The sequence below is a fragment of the Panthera onca genome, chromosome B3 (assembly GCF_046562875.1).
Source record: "Panthera onca isolate mPanOnc1 chromosome B3, mPanOnc1 haplotype 2, whole genome shotgun sequence".
In the NCBI taxonomy this organism is placed as follows: Eukaryota; Metazoa; Chordata; class Mammalia; order Carnivora; family Felidae; genus Panthera; species Panthera onca.
This window is the reverse complement of record NC_138344.1, coordinates 18,102,638-18,124,264: the sequence shown is the minus strand read 5'-3', so window position 1 is coordinate 18,124,264 and position 21,627 is coordinate 18,102,638. Positions and strand designations below refer to the sequence as shown.

General features: G+C 41.7%; 2 protein-coding genes across 9 annotated transcripts in view; one reads left to right on the top strand and one right to left on the bottom strand.

The window, feature by feature from the left end:
- Window positions 1-6,813, top strand: part of LYSMD4 (LysM domain containing 4) — a 28,718-nt gene extending 21,905 nt beyond the window's left edge. Inside the window, exon 3 of the transcript XR_009605787.3 lies at window positions 6,148-6,813. The gene's annotated coding sequence lies outside the window, so the exon portion shown is untranslated. The remainder of the gene's footprint in view (window positions 1-6,147) is intronic.
- A 688-nt stretch (window positions 6,814-7,501) lies between these two features.
- The window catches only part of MEF2A (myocyte enhancer factor 2A), a 165,496-nt gene continuing 151,370 nt past the window's right edge, over window positions 7,502-21,627 (bottom strand). For 5 of the 8 annotated variants that reach the window (XM_060617787.3, XM_060617788.3, XM_060617785.3 and 2 more), the window contains 4 exons: window positions 21,121-21,144; window positions 16,932-17,058; window positions 12,908-13,034; window positions 7,502-11,574 (listed from right to left, as the gene is read on the bottom strand). In XM_060617787.3, coding sequence (XP_060473770.2) covers window positions 11,223-11,574; window positions 12,908-13,034; window positions 16,932-17,058; window positions 21,121-21,144 — 630 coding nt within the window. In that variant the 3' untranslated portion in view covers window positions 7,502-11,222. The remainder of the gene's footprint in view (window positions 11,575-12,907; window positions 13,035-16,931; window positions 17,059-21,120; window positions 21,145-21,627) is intronic. The other 3 variants (XM_060617793.3, XM_060617790.3, XM_060617789.3) reach the window with 1 other exon arrangement.

The window sequence follows — 21,627 nt, the reverse complement described above, 5'->3', positions numbered from 1 at the left end:
GTTCAAGTTTTCTATTTCTTTCTGTTTGAGTTTTGAAAGTGTGTGGGTGCTTAGGAATTTTTCCATTTCTTCCAGGTTGTCCAGTTTGTTGGCATATGATTTTTCATAGTATTCCCTGATAATTGCTTGTATTTCTGAGGGATTGGTTGTAATAATTCCATTTTCATTCATGATTTTATCTACTTGGGTCATCTCCCTTTTCTTTTTGAGAAGCCTGGCTAGAGGTTTATCAATTTTGTTTATTTTTTCAAAAAACCAACTCTTGGTTTCATTGATATGCTCTAGTTTTTTTAGATTCTATATTGTTTTTTTCCGCTCTGCTGTTTATTTCTCTTCTTCTGCTCGGTTTGGGGTGTCTTTGTTGTTCTGCTTCTATTTCCTTTAGGTGTGCTGTTAGATTTTGTATTTGGCATTTTTCTTGTTTCTTGAGATAGGCCTGGATTGCAATGTATTTTCCTCTCAGGACTGCCTTCACTGCATTCCAAAGCGTTTGGATTGTTGTGTTTTCATTTTCATTTGTTTCCATATATTTTTTAATTTCTTCTCTAATTGCCTGGTTGGCCCATTCATTCTTTAGTGTTCCTTAACCTCCATGCTTTTGGAGGTTTTCCAGACTTTTTCCTGTGGTTGATTTCAAGTTTCAGAGCACTGTGGTCTGAAAGTGTGCATGGTATGATCTCAATTCTTTTATACTTATGAAGGGCTGTTTTGTGACCTAGTATGTGACCTAGATTACATAGATAGTATGTAATCTATCTTGGAGAATGTTTCATGTCCACTTGAGAAGAAAGTATATTCTGTTGCTTTGGGATGCAGAGTTCTAAATATATCTGTCAAGTCCATCTGATCCAATGTGTCATTCAGGGCCCTTGTTTCTTTATTAATCCTGTGTCTAGATGATCTATCCATTGTTGTAAGTGGAGTATTAAAGTCCCCTGCAATTAGCACATTCTTATCAATAAGGTTGCTTATGTTTGTGATTGTTTTATATATTTGGGGGCTCCCATATTCGGTGCGTAGACATTTATAATTGTTAGCTCTTCCTGATGGATGGACCCTGTAATTGTTATATAATGCCCTTCTTCATCTCTTGTTACAGCCTTCAATTTAAAGTCTATTTTGTCTGATATAAGTATGGCTACTCCAGCTTTCTTTTGACTTCCAGTAGCGTGATAGTTCTCCATCCCCTCACTTTCAATCTGAAGGTCTCCTCAGGTCTAAAATGAGTCTCTTGTAGACAGCAAATAGATGGGTCTTGGTATTTTATCTATTCTGATACCCTATGTCTGTTGGTTGGAGCATTTAGTCCATTTACATTCAGTGTTAGTTTTGAAAGATATGGTTTAGAGTCATTGTGATATCTGTAGGTTTCATGCTTATTATAGTGGTGTCTCTGGTACTTTGTCTCACAGGATCCCCCTCAGGATCTCTTGTAGGGCTGGTTTAGTGGTGATGAATTCTTTCAGTTTTTGTTTGTTTGGGAAGACTTTTATCTCTCCTTCTATTCTAAATGACAAACTTGCTGGATAAAGGATTCTTGGCTGCATATTTTTTCTGTTCATCACATTGAAGATTTCCTGCCATTCCTTCCTGGCCTACCAAGTTTCAGTAGATAGGTCTGCGACTACTCTTATGTATGTCTACCTTTGTAAGTTAGGGCCCTGTTTATCCCTAGCTGCTTTCAGAATTTTCTCTTTATCCTTGTATTTTGCCAGTTTCCCTATGATATGTCGTGTAGAAGATCAATTCAAGTTATGTCTGAAGGGAGTTCTCTGTGCCTCTTGGATTTCAATGCCTTTTTCCTTCCCCAGATCAGGAGGTTCTCAGCTATGATTTGTTCAAGTACACCTTCAGCCCTTTTCTCTCTCTTCTTCTTCTTCTTCTGGAATTCCTATGATACGGATATTGTTCCGTTTGGTTGCATCACTTAGTTGTCTAATTCTCCCCTCATACTCCTAGATTTTTTTATCTCTCTTTTTCTCAGCTTCCTCGTTTTCCATAATTTTATCTTCTAATTCACCTATTCTCTCCTCTGCCTCTTCAATCTGTGCTATGGCCGCCTCCATTTTATTTTGCACCTCATTTATAGCATTTTTTAGTTCCTCATGACAGTCTTGTCTTTAAAAAAACAAAAACAAAAACAAAAACACAGCTCTTTTTTTCATTGGTCTTTTTTTTTTTTTTTTTTTTTTGGTCTCTATTTCATTTATTTCCACTCTGATCTTTTTATTTTCTTCCTTTTACTAAATTTGGGCATAGTTCTTTTTCTAGTGCCTTGAGGTATAAAGTGAGGTTGTTTATCAGAGTTCTTTCTTGTGTCTTGATGTAGGCTATAAACTTCCTTCTTAGAGCTACTTTTGCAGGGGTGCCCGGGTGGCTGTCGGTTAAGCATCTGGCTCTTGATTTCAGCTCAGTCATGATCTTGTGATTTGTGAGTTTGAGCCCGGCATCAGGCCCTCTGCTGTCAGCATGGAGCCTGCTTGGGATTCTCAGTCTCCCTCTCTGCCCCTCCTTGGCTCGTGTGTGTGCACATGTTCTCTCTCTCAAAAATATATTTTAAAAAATTTAAAAAACCAAGAACTACTTTTGTAGTATCCCATAGCTTTTGATTTGTTGTTTCCATTTTCATTTGTTTCAGGATACTTCTTGATTTTTCTTTTTCTTCTTTGACCTATTTATTCAGGAGCATGTTTTTTAGTCTTCATATTTTTACTATTTTTCCAGATTTCCTCCTGTTATTAATTTCTGGTTTCATACCACTAGAGTCAGAAAAGATAGTTGGTATTTTTTCAATCTTTTTAAATTTGCTAAGACTTTTTAAAAAAATGTTTATTATTTTGAGAACGAGAGAGAGTCTGTGTGAGCAGGGGAGGAGCAAAGAGAGAGGAAGAGAGAATCCCAAGCAGGCTCTGCACTCAGCACAGAGCCCAATGCAGAACTTGATCCCACAAAACTGGGTCATGACCTGAGTCATAATCAAGAGTTGGACACTCAACTGACTGAGCCACCCACGTACCCCAAGACTTTTTTTTATGACCTACCATGTGATGTGTCCTGCAGAATTTCTGTGTGCACTTGAGAAGAATATGTATTCTGCTGCTGTTGGTTGGCATGTTTGTATATGTTTGTTTGGTCCACATGGTCTAAAGTACAGTTCAAGTCCAATGCTTTCTCACTGCTTTTTTATCTGCATGATCTATTGTTGAAAGTAGGCTATTGACGTCCCCTTCTATGGTGTTCTCTATTTTTCCCTTCCAATCTGTTAGAATTCGCTTAATAAAATTCAGGTGCTCTGATGTTGGGTGCATATGTGTGTGTGTGTGTATATACATACATGATTTTTGTATCTTCTTGATGAATTGACCCCCTTACTCTGTAGTGTCCATCTTTGTCTCCTTTTACCAGTTTTGCTCTCCCTTTGCATGGAGTTATCCTCTCCTGCCATTCTTTCACTTTGAATCTATGTGTGTCCTTAAAGCTGAGGTGAATCTCTTGTAGCATATAGTTGGGTCATTCTTTTGTTTGCCTATTTTGTTTTGTTTTGTTTTGGGGGTTAATTTTGTTGTTGTTTTTATCCAGCCAACCTTTAAAAAAATTTTTTTTAACATTTATTTATTTTTGAAAGACAGAGACAGAGCACTAGTTGGGGAGGGGCAGAGAGAGAGAGAGTGAGAGAGAGGGAGGGAGACCCAGAATCTGAAGCAGGCTTCAGGCTCTGAGTTGTCAACACAGAGCCCGATGCGGGGCTCGAACCCACAAACCTTCAGGTCATGACCTGACCCGAAGTCGGATGTTTAACCAACTGAGCCAGCCAACCAGCCTGCCTTTTGATTGAAGAATTTGGTCTGTTAACATTTACAATAATTGACAGAAAAGGACTTACTTATGCCATATTATTGTTTTCTGGCTGTTTATAGTTCAATTCTTTTCTTTTTGTGGCTTCCTTTGCAATTAAATGATTTTCTGTAGCAGTATATTTTGATTCCCTTCTTATGTGTATCTGTTGTAGATTTTTGTTTTGGAGTTCCCATGAGATTTACATAAAAAAATCTTATAGATATCAGTGTATTTTATGCTGATAAGTTTAATTTGATCCCATATAAAAAATCTACCCTGTTCTTCTCCCTCCTTTTACATTTTGAGGACAACATTTACATTGTTTATTGTGTGTCCATTAACAAATTGTCAAAGTTATACCTCTTAATCTTTATCTAGGTGAATCCTTATCTAGCACATCACCATATTAACAGTATTAAGGTATTCTAAATCTGACTCTATGCTTATCTTTACCAGTGCATATTTCCATATGTTTTCAAGCTACTAATTAGCATCCTTTTGTTTCAGCTTGAAGAATTCCTTTTAGCAATTCTTATAATGTAGTTTAGTGCTGAGCTTCAGCTTTCGTTTATTAGGGAAAGATTTTCTTTCACCTTCATTTCTGAAGGACAACTTTGCTGGGTGAAGTATTCCTGGTTGGCAGTTTCTTTCTTTCAGCACTTTGAATATATCATCCCACTCTTTTTGCCTGTACGGTATCTAGTGAGAAATCCACTGATAGCCTTATGGGGGTTCCCCTCATATGATTTTTTTCTCTCTTCCAGCTTTTAAAATTCTGTCTTTCATTTTAGACCATTTCATTATTCTTGGAGAACATTTTGGGTTGAAATTTTGTGGTGACATTACTTCATGAAATTGGACATCCAATTCCCTCCCTGTGTCTGGGAAATTCTCATTGTTTAAGTTTTTCATTCCTTTCTCCCTCTCTTCTTCTGGGACGCCAGTAGTGCATACTTTCTTTCCATTATGTCCCGTACTCCTGTAGGCTTTCTTTTTCCTTTTTTCTATTTGCTCTTCTAATTGTTTAATTTCAACTGATCTGCCTTCTAGCTCACTGCTCTTCTATTCAACTATGCTGTTGAAACTATTGAATTTTTCAGTTCATTGTGTTCTTTAGCTCCAAAATGTGTTTGGTTCTTTATGTTTTCTCTTGGTTGAGCTTCTCATTTTGTTCTTGTATTGTTTTCCTCATAGTTAAGTCGTTTATGTGCTCTTTTGTAGCTCTGAGCAACTGTACTACAGTTATTTTGAATTCTTTGTCAGGCATTACCTGCATCGCCATTTTTTGGGTCCAGTTACCGGAGGTTTACTGTATCCCTTTGGTAGCGACCTGTTTCCCTCACCTTTCCAGCCTTTATGGACTGATTTTGGTTAGGAAAGCCTTTCACCTGCAGATAGGGGCACACTGGATCATGCTGTGACCCAGGTCTAGTGGTGCAGGGCAATAAATACAGGAGTACATGGCAGTAGTGGGTCCAATCGGGGCATGATGTCTCTTTGGCTCATGTCACTGGCATGCACACCGTTGACAACTGTGTATTCCTTGATGAGCACTATTGAGCTTCTCAGACATGCCTGTAGGGCCAGTGAGTAGCTAGGGACCAGGACAGGCAGCATTGGTGGCTGGAACCAAAGGTGTGCACACACTTGATGTGAGGGGCCAGCTATAGGCACCTATGAAATGGCAGAGGTGACTTGTGGACAAAGTTGTAGCGATGGGTGTCAGAGCAGACAGAAGGGCTGAGGCCAACTACAGTCTCCCTGGCATTGACAGAACTGAGTGCCTGCTGTCCTAGGACTTCACACTGTACCCGTGGGTATGCATGCTGCAGTGGAGGTCTGTGACAGGGTTCAGGTTGCACAAAAGGTGGGGGGCACGCAGGTTCTCAGCTGAAGGGAACAGCCATAGCTACAGGTGGGCATGGTGGTGCTGGCCAGTAACACAAGGCAGGGCTTGATCTTGACATGCAAGCAGCTGCTGGGGCCCCATTGCTGGTGTGCCTGCCAGTGGCTGCGCTGGCACTGGAGGAGCTAGTGACAGACGGGTGTGGTGATGCTGGCCAGTGACAGGAGGCGGGGCTTAGTGGTAATAGTGTCAGTTTCCTGGTTCTGATAGTAGTAAGATGGTTATGTAAACGTTAACATTAGGGAAAGCTGGGGGAAGGATATATGGAAACGATTATTTTTGCAGCTTTTCTGGAAGTTAAAAATTAGTTCAAAGTAAAGCTTTAATAAAGCTTAAAAAGGGTGAGGGGGATTATACAGAGAAATCAGTTAGTACAACTGTGATTTTTGCTTTTTCTTCCCCAGCTGCTTTCGGCTGTTTTGGGACACGGTGAGCAGGCACAAGTGTAAGAAAGTGACTGAAGTCTAGGACACATTCTCTGAAGCTGGGCAAGCTACGTGTCAGTCTAGGTCGTCTGGGAAGCAGACACGGACGGAGTTGGGAGCTCAAGATTTCTTGCAGGAGGGAAGGGGCGTGCCCCGGCTGTGTGCAGCCATTGGCTGGGGGCTGGCTCAGAGGAGCTCGTCCTCAGCTCACACCCCGGGACAGCTGGGGATCGGGGCTCACCTCTTACTCTCTGGGCTAAGCACATTCTGCTGTGTGATGGCACTCGTGCCCTCGGCCCCTGAGGAGTCCCTCTCCTTAGTGTTCCAGGAACACTTCACTTTGTGAACCCCCTTCACTTTGTGTGGAAGGTGGGAAGAAACACGGGTTTCCTCAGTTCTACAGCAGGTGCTGCTCTGACCCTGTACGGAGAGACCAGACAGGCAGAGGGGAGCAGGCTGGGCCATCCGGCTGGCAGAGAGCTCCGACTGAAAAATCATCTTCTTGGCTGGTGCCAGTCGGACACAGAATCGGCTTAAAAGCAAGATAAAGCCTAGAGGAAGGTACCCGTGGGAGCTAACTAGGAAATCGCAGTGAATTGATTTTAAGTAGCTGCAGCTGTGATTAAACTATTTTTAGCCACAGGACTCCACCGGCTTTCAAAACCTGCTAATAAGAGCCTCACTGTAGCCAGCAAGTAAAACCAGCACAAAAATCTAGCTTTTCATTTGACAGCAAGAATCTGCTTAGTTAGGAGCTGGCTTAAAAGGCAAACCCAAGGAAGGGAACACTTTCCACACTTCCCAGTTTAAGACAAGTTTTCACACCTGTCACTTCTGAAAACAATTCATTTACTGAATCTGTCTTTTGCCGTTCTCTCAGTATCATGTATGCATTTTGGGTAAAACAAATCATCTCACCCCCTAAATTCAAAAAGACAGAACTTGCTATATATATCATCCGATCCCGTTTAGCAGTGTTCCCGCCCGCCCCCGCCAACCCTGGCTCATCATCTATCCCGCGAGAAGTCGTCATTCCTAGAGCCTGGATGGGCTTACCGGGTCCACGGCAGCTGCGGTGACGGCCAGGCCCGCCGATGCTGGGGCCCAGACTTCCCACTGAGGGGCCCCTGAGGGGCCAAGGGCAGCCCAGAAGGGGAGGCCCCGGGAGCAGCTACGGGTGAGGCTGGTGAGACGCCACGGTGATCTCCTTGACCGAGTCTCCAGGTGAGTAAAGGAGATCTGCAGGTGGGAGAGGCCTGTGAGCGGAAGGGAAAGGAGAGGGACTCGGGGGGACAGAGGGGCCGACTGGCGGCAAACACGACAGAGTCTGGAGTACACAGGAAAAGCCAGTCCGTCTTTACTGTAGTGAGTGCAGGATACAAATAGTTTACAACAACCTCTAGCATTTTCTTAACCATTTGATAAAAAGTTCACTATAATATTTATTGTATAATGAAGAAAAAACAACACATTCAGGGAAAAATTGAGATTAACTTACTTTTCTTAAAAGGTTCATCTCAAGGATGGCAACAAAGTCCAGCTTGTGCCGCCAAACGGTTTTACGTGATCAAACCGTGTACAGCTTCTTGTGTGAACTGTTGACTACAAACATTTACCAAATACATAAATCTCTTTTTAAAAAAGCCATTTTAAATATAGCAAAGCAGTGTCTTCTTGCACAGCAAAGTGAAGAAAGTTTCTACAGAGAAATAAAAGTTTTACATTTGTAAAATCTTTTTCACATTCTACTCATCTAGCTTCTCATGATCCGACGCCAGGAGTTTTCTGGTTCCTTATTTACTATGTATTTCTTGTGCGCATGATGGTTAATCAAGAAAATATGTTAATGCTTTGTTAGCTGTCCTTATAGGTAAAGGAAATGGTAAAACATATACTGTTCTTTTAGAACAAACCCCTGATTTAGTCTCGAACACAATGGACAGAATTAGGGCTCAAAAGATGGAGTTTTGATCGGGACCATCTGCAGACATACGATGGTGGCTCTGCTCTCAGTGTCGTGCCGGGCGGCGCACGGAGGGAAACTGTACTTCAACCAGTGCGGTGTACTCTAAGCTTTTTTTGTTTTTGTCTTTTAGTAATAAAATACTTCATCTGAAGGATAAAATTTTCTTGTGATGGTGTCATACAAAACACATGAGTCTAAAACGGTAAGAAAAGTCGGTTCTAAAGAAACACCCTTCGTGTCTTCCCCGCTCTGAGTTGGTTTCCACCAGGAGATGTGCATGTGTATGTGTTTGTACATGGTGTCTGGGTGAGGGGTGTCTGTCAAGTCCGTATGCTCCACGTCTCACTGGGCATACAGGAAGAGGGTTAACAGTCAAATATTCACTTCCTGAAAACGGAATACATTGTTACTTGGTCAGTGTAATTGAAATACAAACTCCGAGCCTTGTGTACTATTATTTTAGAAAACAGTAGTTGTACTGATTATAAACCTGCATAGAAAGAAAGACTATTGAGATACAGTCAGAAAAGCCATCTCATAAGGCACACAAGAAAATAGACAGTAAATGTGAATGTGTTAACTCCTATTCCAATGTACAGCAGAAGTTCATGAACATGCATAAATAATAACGAAAGAATCACTTAACACTTTCAAAGCTATAAATGGTTTACAAAGTGGTAAGGATCATCTTGGAAATTCAGTGTTGGGAGACTGTCTTGTTTCAATTAAGTGTGACCTTATGAAGAAATGTGCCTGTATGTAGTTCAGTAAAAGAAGTACATTTTAACGAAAAACTAATCCTTTCTGAGGACAAGCCAAATGTCTATACTGACGAGGAGACGGCACATCACCCTCCCTTTTTTGGCCTCTATCAAAAATTAAAACAGAATTCCATTTTTTTTTTTAGTTGTGAACGCCACAGGTTTATCCTGTACCTAATACCTATGTGTCAGTCAGGAAACCTGGCTGATGATTTGTCACAAATAGCATTATGAGGAAATTGTCAAAAGGAAGGCAATTTAGGGGGAAAAGCAAAACATACGTAAAAACTGTAGGTAGCTGCTCAATATTAAGTGTAAAATACAAAATAGCAGCAACTCTTAAACCCTTATTTTGAGTTTCTCAGGAAAGGGAGTATTTAAAAAATCTATGATGAAAGATATACAGGACTTTGAATTTTGTTTGTGGCACAAGCCCAGGAAACGCACGAACCTGCTATCACGCCTTCGCTGTCTTCCTGCAGGAGGAGTAAGGCCTTGTTCAGAAGCTAAGCTGAGTGCAGCACGGGCTCCATTAGGACGGCAGGCCGTGCCGAGGATCTGCCCACGAGAGAATTTCTCCCCACACCAAAGTGTCATTTCACTGCACAGAGAGTTCAGGATGGTAGGATTTTGTAACCAGCTGCATCATTCGATTTTAGAGGGTCAAGGAAGAAAAGATCCCTTCCCCCCCAGAATTATTTCTCCCTAATCATTTACCACTTATAAAACCTTTGTGCTCATCTACTATTTTGCCATGATCTCTAATATTAGTTAAATTAGGTCAGCTTTTTCTACTATATTTTTTTCCTCACAAAAGGCAAGTTTTAAATAATGCCTTATAAAATCTGTTACAACACATTTTATATTTATGCAAGATGAACTTAACACCAGTTTTTTTTTTTGCCACTTTGCTATTTATGTACACATATAAAATATATAATGATGCTCAACCCATACAGCACAAAGATTACAATGTAACATCACACATTCACCACCAGTGAGGGGAGAAACCCCTTTATACAATCCTCCGAAAAAGACTGGGCTAATAATTAAAATCCAAAGTACAGTATATTTAACAAAATAGTAAATATTAAACAGTGAATACTCTACTTGATAAGGATCTCGCCTTTTCCCCCCAAATTGGCGGCAATCCACAAAAATATACTTTTTAATCTGGTGACCATACAATACATAGGTACTTACATCAAAGGTGATAATATATTTAAGATGCTATATACACAAAGAGTTTGGCTCAACTTTTAATTTACATATAGAATAATAAGTGTTCATGGCTTTTTTTTTCCAAGGTTCTGCTTGCAAGATATTTTTGTTTTGTTTTTTTTTCCCCTCTTAAAATAAAACTAAAAAGTTAAAACAAGATAAAGCTATTCTCTTAAAAAAAAAGTTACAACATACAGCTTTGGCTTATATAAATAATTCATAGCAGAATGTGTTCAAAAGTAGTGAATATAATTTTATATATAGTCATCAATTCATAAGGGTGTTTTCTTTTCTTTCATATAAAATATACATGAGCTAAAATCAGTTTCTTTAAGATATGAATGTAAAAAGAAACTTCTGACATAGTCCAATTATAACTTAATATATTAATTTATTTTGTTAATGCTCTATATTTCTAGGCTAGTATTTTCTGAATATCTCATGCGTGTTTTCTACTCTCTCTCTTTTTTATTAGCTAAAGATCACTTCTCTGACCCAATACATTTTTGCACGTGCAAAACAGTTATGTGTGGGGCTTTTTTGTTTTGTTTTTTAAAATATCAACAGCCCTTCCCATGCACCCCTCTGCAACAGAGACCCATGCCAGGCTGGGTAATTAATATAAATGACATTTTATGTACAGTATTGCTTTCTTGGTTCCTGCTTTTCTACTGCTCTGTTCTACAAAGCATTTTTCTTAAGTAACTACAGTCACTGCACAGTTAAATAAAACAAGTAGGGGCCCTCTAGGTTTCTGCAAGCTAGTGTGGGAGAATCATATATGGGTACACGTTTCTCTGCAAAAACTGGTTATCTTATGAAACAAGTAGTCCAAGGAAGTGCCAGACTAGACTCCGCCTACAGGGTGCTTTGTTTGCCATGGGACGCACATCTGCAGATCTACGAGGCAGGTAAGTGCCTGATTCCGTATGTGACACACACCCACACATACACACACTCACGCCCACATACATATATATATATAAAGGGATATATATGTATGTATGTACATATAAATATATTTAACTCATGTCCTTATTTACCAATTTAGATATGTAGGGCAGTTCACTGCAGTAACGCCACGTACAAACACCAGCCTGGAAGCCTTAGGTCACCCACGCGTCCATCCTCATTCGCTTTACAGAAGGGCTTTCTCTGTCTTCACTGTTCGGGGGTCGGCCAAGCACAATTGGAGAGTGGAAGTCGCCCCGCGGATCCTCCCGGTCACTACCGTCGTAGGAGCTGCTCGAGCTGCTCAGACTGTCCACGGGGGAGCGCCCCATTTCCTGCCGGGGCTGGGGGGGCTGGGGGGGCTGCGGCTGTGGCTGCGGCTGCTGCTGCTGGAAGCCTGAGGGGGTCATTCGATCCCGGGGAGGTGAAATTGGTTCTGACTTAATGTTGATGTTTTGGTTGGTATTAATGGATAAATTCGAACCCTGAGATAACTGCCCTCCAGCACTGAAGGAAGAAAAAAAAAAAAGACGTTAAGTGGTTTGTGAGCGCAGCCATGTAACCGGAGTGTATTACAGACACCGCCTGACCGAAATGCTGTCAGAATTCCCCAACACTGGTTTTAGTTACCTCTCCTTGGAAGAAAAAGAACAGGACAGATGGGAGCTTTAGAGGCTAGTTCGACCCGCACCCGTGGTACTCTAGCAGGTGAAGTATCCAAAGCAGTGTCAGTGTCTGATGCTGTGCAGCAGAGACGAGAGAGGAACGACACGGCAGCCTGGGTTCCGCTTCCTCTCTTCCTTGGTTTCTTCAGTAACATCACCCTACTTTCCAGGTGAGGAAAGGGTCTCGGAAAGGCTAACTTGCTCAGAGTAGTACAGCACAGTGTGTGCGTCCAGCCTGTTCCCCCATCCTGAGTGCCAAGCCACTTCCACTTGCTTCTGTGGGGCTATTTTTAGTGTGTTCCTCAGGATGAACAGACGCCTCAAAGGCCAACGCGCAAAGAAAATAAATGAAGGAAAATAACCTTTGCTTTCTCTGTGGATAGCAGGGGAGGAATGGCAGGGGTTTGGTATCTTGTGTGTGAATCAGGCTATGGGGATTCACGTGGGTTGATCCCAGCTGGCTCGCTGCACACACTGTACCTCACCAAGCAGAGTTCAACAGAGAGAACACCCGTTATGGGCAGGGTGAGGGGATCTGAGTGAGAGAATGTATGGTGGTGCCCAGGGGGAGTCAGGCATCGCTAGCAGGAAGGAGAAGGAACAGAGCCTTTGCAGAACTGGGACGGCAATAGGGCTGTGTAGCTGGAGAGCATCTCAGCAGAGGAGACAGAAAAGCACACCCAGCTGGCCTCCATGAGGGTTGGCCACTTATTTTTCTATCCCTTATCTAATCACCAAAGCAGAGAAACCCCCCAAAAAAGTGGTAGGTGGGCCTGAATACCTCAAAGCTGCCTTTTTCCAACACTGGAATCAGATATAGAGGTTGGGAAGGAGAGCTGGGACCGGTGGCTTAATCACTGGTGGGTGTAGGTAGGAGGTGCATACGGGTGACATCGGTGCCACAGTGCCCCTTGGTTACTATGTGTCTCTCTACCTCCATACAAGAGAAGGCTTGCTCCCCCAATTTCTTCAAGGAATGCCTAGTTTGCTCGGTATCCAAGCTATTATCTAGAATCATCATAAAGAAAATCTTTTCTCCAAACACTTGTACCACCTAAAAAAGAATCACTGTAGGACAGTCACATGAAAGTCAACAGCATGAAGACTGTAACAGCTAGAAAAAGAAAGTGCACGGGTTGGGAATAGAGATCTGGGGAAAATTTCTAGCTACTCACACCAGAGAGCTGAGGGCTGCTTGTCCTAAATGGTGTTGCTGCCAGGCCGACACCTGTCCCAGAGACAGCATTCCCGGCGAGTTGAAGCCCTGCAGGGCCGACAGGTCCGCACTAGTCAGCGAGTAATCTAAAACAAGGAAAGAAATCTTGCTCGTGTGTGTAATAAGAGGCCCGTGCAAAATAGGCTTTTCAAATAGTAGCTCCAGAAGCTCCTAGCTTGAGAGAAGCCAGGCACTTCATAACCTAAAACACCACACAGGTCTAACCCCACAACGGTTCTTCTTCTGGGAGGCCAACAGGTCCTGGCTATATTTGCTTATCTGGGATTATTTCAGTAAGTTTCAACTTTGTACTAAATGTTTATAAGTTTAATGTCTCACAAGAAGTTGAGATACTTTTTCCAGTAAATAGAAATAATGAAAAGGCCATTGCTAAAGGATGTTCCTACATAACCATTATTTTAAATGTGCCCAGCACTACCATCCGGAAGAAGAGGGACAGGTCAGGCTGAGTCTGGAACAGCAGGTCTTAGGTTCTTGAAGTACAAGGGCAACAGGAAAGACACGGCACCCCTTCCCATGCAGCACCAAGCTCAGTGGCATAAATCATACATTATTACACAACTGATTAACTACATTTGCTCAAAGTACAGGGGCTGTCAAAGGTTTCTGACTGCCTGCAAAACAATTTCAAGTTCATGAAAATACTTAAGTGTTACAAGAGTACAATATATAATATAGCTTATTTTATATGAATGCTTCAGACACAAGTCACTTTGGCCAGGACTTAGGACATGAGGTATCATTCACACATAGAGTTATTTCAGTTCTTCATTAACACTTGTCTTTTCCATTTAGTTTTAAAGAGAGGTGGCAAAAACCCTTCTAGTTTCAACTGCTTTTCCATGTCTCAAGAGAGGTATTTAAATAAGTTGGTCTTCCTAGCAAATTAACATCAATAAAAAAGGACCGGAGCGGAAACAGCGCAGGCGGTGCTCGGGTTCCGCCTGCCTCTACGCTTGCTCCTCATGCCACGGTCTCCTGACCGCCTGGTGCGTTCCCAGAGGCTGGTGCGGGGACACCTGAGCACCGCTGCCTTCCACAGCGCCCCCCTGCGCCTCACAACTCTCTCCACCTCCAGTATTCCCAACCCCCTACTTGCTAACTTGCTACATCCATCTGGATGTCCCTCCAAACCACTCAAATTTGACACCCAAGCTGGATTCCTCTTTTCCTCCAAACCTCCTCCTTATCTTGATAAACGGCACCGACTTTCACCTCGTTGCTGGTGCCAGAAGCCCGTGGGTGTTGATACTTCCCTCCTACTTCCACCACCAACCACCAAGGCTGCTCAATTCTACGTACTGTCTCTCCATCCTGCCTGAGTCACCAGCTCTACCAGCACCACTCCGGTCCGAGCCATCAGTATCCGCCACTGGGGCCATTGATCCAGCCCCCCACGTGGGTTCCTTGCATGCAGTTTTGCCCCTCTGAACACTGTAGTCAATGTGATCTTAAAACAACAAATATGGTCATGCTACCTCTCTGCTTAAAACTTTATGGCTTCCCAGCACTCTCAATATCCAAAATCTTCAACATGGCCTCTAAATTTCTTACCTCTACAGTTTCAACTCTAACCGCCCTCCACCATCTCTGTCCTCCCCGTCATGCTCCTATCTCCTCGTCTTTGTACACAGTGCTCCCTCTCCCTGGAACACTCTCCAGACTCTGCCTGGCTGAGTCACCTGTGCTCCTTTAGGTCAAAGCTTCAATGCAGCTCTTAATATGACTACAATAAATTATTCCGAGAGCTGTCTATCCTGTGTCTTTCTCCCCCAACACTCCCTAAGTTCCACTACTAGCCACACTCCTGTTGTGCCTGGCCCAGTACCTGCCTCATAGTAGGTGTTTGATAAGTATGTGCTGAATGGATGCACGAGCAAGTCTAGGAAGCTGGGAGTGACCTTACTGATGGGCATGAGGAAGTGTCTGCATCACAACTGTTGTATTTTTTGAAATGTTGCTCATTTTTTTATCCCTTTATTGACCATCTGGCACGAGTCTGACTCTGTGTACCGAAAGCCAGATGATATACTAAAGAAAGATGAAAACGGTTATATTTTTAAAAAGGGCAACTAAATACATTAAAGATAATATGGTAAAATTAAGCCAAATATATGCTCTGAAAAAGAGTGCAAAGTCTAAGTTAAAAGAAGGAATCAGACTGAAGCCAAGTGATTGATGGTTTTGAGAGAACAGGACTCCATTTTTATGTTTTGGTGAATCCTTCTGGACTTTTAGAAAAACACGTTCTTGCGAATCCAACTGCATTTCTAAAAACAAGCATAGTGGAGTTTCTAAGTATACTGAAAAACCCGTCATGAAGTGTTCAGTAAACTACTCTCACTTGAATACCAGCTCAAGCCCCATCTTCTCAGCTAGTATCCCTCTGGAACATTCTAGCTCTTAGATTTCCCTCTTTCCTCCTCACATGCTCAAGTCTCAGAGCGCAAACTGCCAACCTCGGCCACTGAGGACTTTACTTCCATAGCTGCCATCTCAGGTATGTCCTGCTCCTTAGCTGGCAGAAACTCGGGAGAAGAGCTATGTCCCTAGCATACTGTCACTCATACAGCTAGCTGGTCATCAGTGGAATGAAACAATTTCTATGAATGCGTAATCTCTTATTTTACCCTAGATTTTGCACTTAGTAGATTCGGACATGTTTCTTTTTCATACCGATTAGAAAAGGTCAACATTTTTCTAAAAGGCTTTTTCAACAAAATCTTTTACAATTTTGTTTTAAGTGCACTACATGCAATTAAAGTGACAATCAAATGTATCAGTGGCCTCAGGGAGCTCCAGACAGCAGTTTGAAAACACCGTGCTAAAGCATTTACCCTGAAGTCTAAAATTAGCTGGTTTTTATTACAGTCTACTTATAAGAATCATGAGAAGAATATACGCCCTATACTGCAGTCTCTTCATAACTGACAAGGTAAAATTTAACCGTTTCCTTCTCTGAAGCATCGGGTGCTTGCCTCTCAGCCGGTGAAAGTGCAGCCACACACCTCCTGCCTCTCCCCGGAAGGGCAGATGTATGTGGACGACTGTCCACACAGTCTGCGCGGCTCCACGCACCCCTGCACTCAGGGCAGCAGTTGTAGCTTTTCTTAACAACGCCCCGAAATAGTGGATTTTAAAATGAAATGTCGGGGCGCCTGGGTGGCTCAGTCGGTTAAGCGGCCGACTTCGGCTCAGGTCATGATCTCGTGGTCCGTGAGTTCAAGCCCCAAGTCGGGCTCTGTGCTGATAGCTCAGAGCCTGGAGCCTGTTTCAGATTCTGTGTCTCCCTCTCTCTGACCCTCCCCTGTTCATGCTCTGTCTCTTTCTGTCTCAAAAATAAATAAACGTTAAAAAATAATAATAATAAATAAAAAATAAATAAATAAAATAAAATGAAACGTCTAAATAAACATAAATGGGTGAAAAGCTCCTCTCCCAAAAGGGGAGTGACTGGCTCTGAGGAGAAACAAGAAAGGGCCTGGTCTTGCTCCCGGGGCACAAACACATGGAGGACAACACAACGTGCCCGGCACAGCGACACATCCACTGCCCTGCGGGGTCCCGAGTGCAAGAAGGCTCCATCTTCCCCAAGCTGGCTAACACGGCATGAAGAGAAAAACCTCTTCCTTCAACAGCTGGGAAGAGTGAGGGACTGTGCGATGAGAAACGACGACAGTCCATCCTCCTCGGTCTGACGCACGGGCCGTAATTGTGAGAACGGCCGCCTGTTTCTTTGTCAGGGGGAAGTAAAGGTCGATGCCGGGAAACCATTCTACAGTCAATGTATTTTCTGTACATTTTTCAAAGCTAGTATTTGTTTTTTTTAATACATCCAAATGTGAATCTAAAACACTGGAAATCATTTATTTCGATCAATATACTTAAAAAAAAAATCACAAAAGCACATGCTGATCACAAAACAAAACTAAAATCCACAAAAGGCACGAGAGCAGGCTCACCAGTGTTGTAGGCGGTCGGCATGGCTGAGTACACCAGTCCCTGTGGAGGCAAGCTTGGGGTGGTCACAGACACGACTGGGGTAGCTAGAGGTTGAGTGGCTTGAGAACTGCTTATCCTCTGGGTATTCTGTGAGAGGGCAGAAAAAGTGTCATTATTTGAGTATTTATACTCAGACTTAGTATTTTAAAAATAACATTCAATTTAAAAGTGACATTTTTCACAGTTTTATGATGTGAATGTCATCATTTCTTAAAGCAGTGATAATGTGAAAAAAATCTTTAAAAATACTAATGGGAATAACTAAATGTTTAATTTCAAGGAACACAGTTAACTATTCATTTTCCCTTGTCTTTTTCAGAGTTTATTGATGTCGAGGATATACCCTTAAAACAGAAACTTGCACTATGGGTGGTAACACTTTTATGTGTTCACATAAATAAGGACTCAATGGCACTACAAAAACCGCCAGGCTACCTGAAATAAACGTCTGGGTTTTAAAGACCTGAAGAGAGCAAAAGTCATTTGTACACAGACAACGTAAGTCCACGAGTTTAGGGATCAAAACTACTTATAGCTGCAGCATTTCCATGTTAACATGGTTTTAAGTCTCGGCTTGCTGAAGTACAGCTTGCTTTCAGATTTCCTTCCCGGTGATCCTGCAGCTGATGTGCCCGCACACTGCGCACACACCACTTACCCCGCCCCCGTACGTGCTCAGCCTCCTCCACTGTCAACATCACCCACCCAGTGACCTATTTCTTAGCAGTAGGTTCGGATATGCATCCCTCAGTCCCCAACTCTTCTGAAAGGAGAGGCTTTGCATAGAGAGAGCTTGTGACTAACATACTTTTGGTAGAGCTGTGAATGGAGCGAAATTAAATGCTTGCTGACTGACTCCATCTACGTGGTATTCTATCTACACTAGGAATGAATTTTAAAAATCAACTATCGGGGCGCCTGGGTGGCTCAGTCGGTTAAGCGGCCGACTTCGGCTCAGGTCATGATCTCGGGGTCCGTGAGTTCGAGCCCCGCGTCGGGCTCTGTGCTGACAGCTCAGAGCCTGGAGCCTGTTTCAGATTCTGTGTCTCCCTCTCTCTCTCTGACCTTCCCCCGTTCATGCTCTGTCTCTGTCTCAAAAATAAATAAACGTTAAAAAGAAAAATTTAAAAAAAAAAATCAAATATTGAATAATCAAGTCAGTTTAAGATGGCCACTCCAGTACATGTTGGGGGATGACAGAGCAGTTTCTCACCACAGTGGCCTAAGGGAACACTCCAAAACAAAGATCAGAGGAACAGACTCCTTGATCCATGCAGTCAGCACACAAGAAGGACAAAGCATATCTCCTCCAGGGTTATTATTATTTTAAATGAAATTACAGCCTGATAACTGACATTTGGGGGTCTAAGTCATATCAATAAAACCACAAATCAGTGCCCTTAAGATTATGAAGACTCAAGAGTGTGATTCGGTCTTCTCTATCACCATTTCCAAAGGGTAATCAGATGAAGGCCTTTGGCCAGAGTTAGATGCTTGAATGTTGATCATTTGATTCGGATCCAGATCTGTTTATTTCTTTTTAGTTTGTATTTTCCACCCAATCTTGAAGTTTCTATTCTAATTAACAAAGACCATTTAGTATGTGGCTATAGCACCTGGGTTTTTGTCACAAATTCACTATTTCCTAAGTAGGGGGGAAATCATTTAACCTCTCTGCACCTCTTTGTACAGTAGGGAAGACAGTGATCTTGTAGTCCTACCTTGTGAAGCTCTATTGAGATCATAGGTGGGAAGTGCTTTGGTAACTGAAGTACCATACAGATGTAACACAGTATCTTTATTGTCCCAAGAAACCCTCCCAAGATTTCTATAACTGGTTAACAAAAAAAGAGGGGGGAAAATATATTTATACCTTCTGACATAGGTATGCCCCCTGGAGCTACCATGAAGTAAAGGTGTTTTAGTACAGCAAGGCTGCTCAAGGAATCTATGTAGCCAGGCTCTTACCAGAAGAGTTTTTAGTGTAGGCCCCAAGGCACCAGTCCGTCCTTCCTCACTTTGGGTCAGAGCCATCCATGATTATATCTGAGAGTTCAAATCAATTTGAACCACTTCCTAAATGCTAATAGATGGTGTTTGTAATTATTATTTTGGTTTTGACCACAGAGCTCCACATTTAAAACTAAGTTTTACAGTCTGATTCAGCAATTAAAAACAATTTTAAAAAAAGGGGCACCCGGGTATCTCAGTCAGTTGAGCATCTGACTTTGGCTCAGGTCATGATCTGACAGTTTGTGAGTTCAAGCTCCAAGTCGGGCTTTGTGCTGACAGCACGGAGCCTGCTTCTGATTCTCTGCCTCTAGTCTCTCTTTGCCCCTCCCCCCCACTTACACACACACACACTCTCTCTTTCTCTCAAAAATAAACACCAAAAAAAATTTAAGAGTCTGACTCAGCATAAGTTATAAAGGATATGAACTGTTTATAGTTTCGGGTTATTTGTTTCTTAATTACAAATACCTTTTATGCTTTCTGCATTTTGTAGTTTACAAAGATTTAGAAATTTATCTTTGAGATTCTGTAACTGGGGTGTATTTTAAGGAATGTGGAAGTCACTCTATGGTAACTGGGAAATACACTTTCATCTCAGCATCAAGTTAATAATTTTAATGAATTTTTGAGGTAGAGATATACTTTGGAGTATATAATTTGTTCTAAGATTTGGTCACTGGAAATTCAAGAGTCAAATACTAGGCAAAAGAACACAGCATGACCCAGTTTGGCCTGGTTCTATCCATGCCAGAGCTTCATCTCCATGGCAATTTCCTGGCATGAACTCCAGAAGGGGTGGTGTGTGTGTGTGTGTATGCGTGCACACGGACGTGTGTGCATAACTGAACACCAATATATTGGTTCCAGCCATCAAAAGATCCTAATCTCCATGGCATTGACTTTTCTGAGTAAGCAACTTGTGAAACCACTAGAGGGCAGCATATTGCTAGAGAATTGAAAGGAAGCACTCCTGACAACCTAAGGTAACTAGTCTAAGATGAATTATTTTATACTGAATTATAAACTTAAACTTCCGTTTTCTAATCATTACTGTATCACTAAATAAAGTATTTCCCCAGAAGAAAGTCCGAATCTACACATGATGTTATCAACACCACAATGTCAGCTAACTAATATATTTTAGTTTACCTAAATAGAAAACCACATCTAAAACTGTGAGTGATCACAAAGTTAAAGAATGATGTCTTATTTTAAGGACAGAGCACAGACCTTATCTAAAAAGAAAAAAAAACTGTGCAAAACACACCAGCATGCATATATATGTAATAATAAAATACAAATACAACCAACAGATGCCTTCCCCCCATGCTCTCATGCAATCTGAACATTTGTCCATGCTACAAACTAAAACGTTTTCAAGTTTTTCCACCTTATAAATATCCAATTAGCAGCTGACTTTGAATTCATATGATCATTTCTGTGAATCTGGGAGTTTAGTTCCCAAAGAATAGATCAAATGAAAGTTCTTTTTAGTCAGATTTACTTTCTAGAAGAAAAGCCAATAGAAATCATTTGTTCTAGAAAAAAGGTAATAGCTACTTTTAAGAGCAGAGTATCTCCTGCTAGACAAAAGTATAAAATCTGTGTAAATTACATTCGTTTTAGTAAACAGGGAACCCCCTTATGGTTCAGATCATCTCAGATAGTATGAAATAATTCCAACGCTGAAAAAGGTGACCTCACCAAAAATGATGTCATCTTTTTGAAGGAAAGAGAAATGGCACAAGACCATGTGTTACAATCTGAGGAACTTCAAGGGTGAGGTCATTTTCTAAAAACATGTTAATAATTTGGGGAACTATATATGGTATTTTGTATCTTTCCTTAAAAAATCTTTAACAAGTAAGTGTCTTGTGATCATTGACAACTCTTGTTTTTAAAGGCTCTGTTCCAGTGTTCCCTCCAGCAAACGAAAGGGGTCAAGATACACAATTATACATAGAGAAACGAGACAGACTCTGTAGTTCCAGTAGCTTGGTTCAGTTATTCCAAGTGCTTGCAGTGTTTAGTAACTACAAGAAAAACTGTGTAACAAAGGGAACACTCATTAGATAAAAACGTTTAAGAGAATTAGTACTTTCTAGATCATTTGTAACTCCCTTCAGGCACACTCACCAACTCCAATTCCTCTTCCTCCGACTGTACTCAGCACATAAGAGGGATACAAGAGTTACTAAGACTGTTGATACTCAAAAATAAAATATTTCTTTAGAAAAACATGTTATTTGGACACTGGCAGTTACTTGGAACTCTCAAGAGATGATTATACATATGCAACGAATACAAATCTAAATTACTTGTTTCTTCCCTGGTAGTTGATTTCAGAAGAAAGACAGGCTTTAAAGACACCACTCCCCCCAGGCTTCATCGGCTCCTATGCTGGCCTCACCTACACACAGCCAGCTGCTGCAACAGTATGTCAAAGGAGTTCCTCATCACGATACCAGTTTATATTTGAAATCTTGAGAATACTTCATCCTCCCATCCCTAGCCCACTGTGTCATACATGTCCATTATTCATCTTCTAGATGTGTGCTCTTTGGTCAGCAGAAATTATTTTGTTTCCTTATCCCACAGCAGCTAGCACAGTGTTATGAAACAACAAGAACTCAAACATTTGTT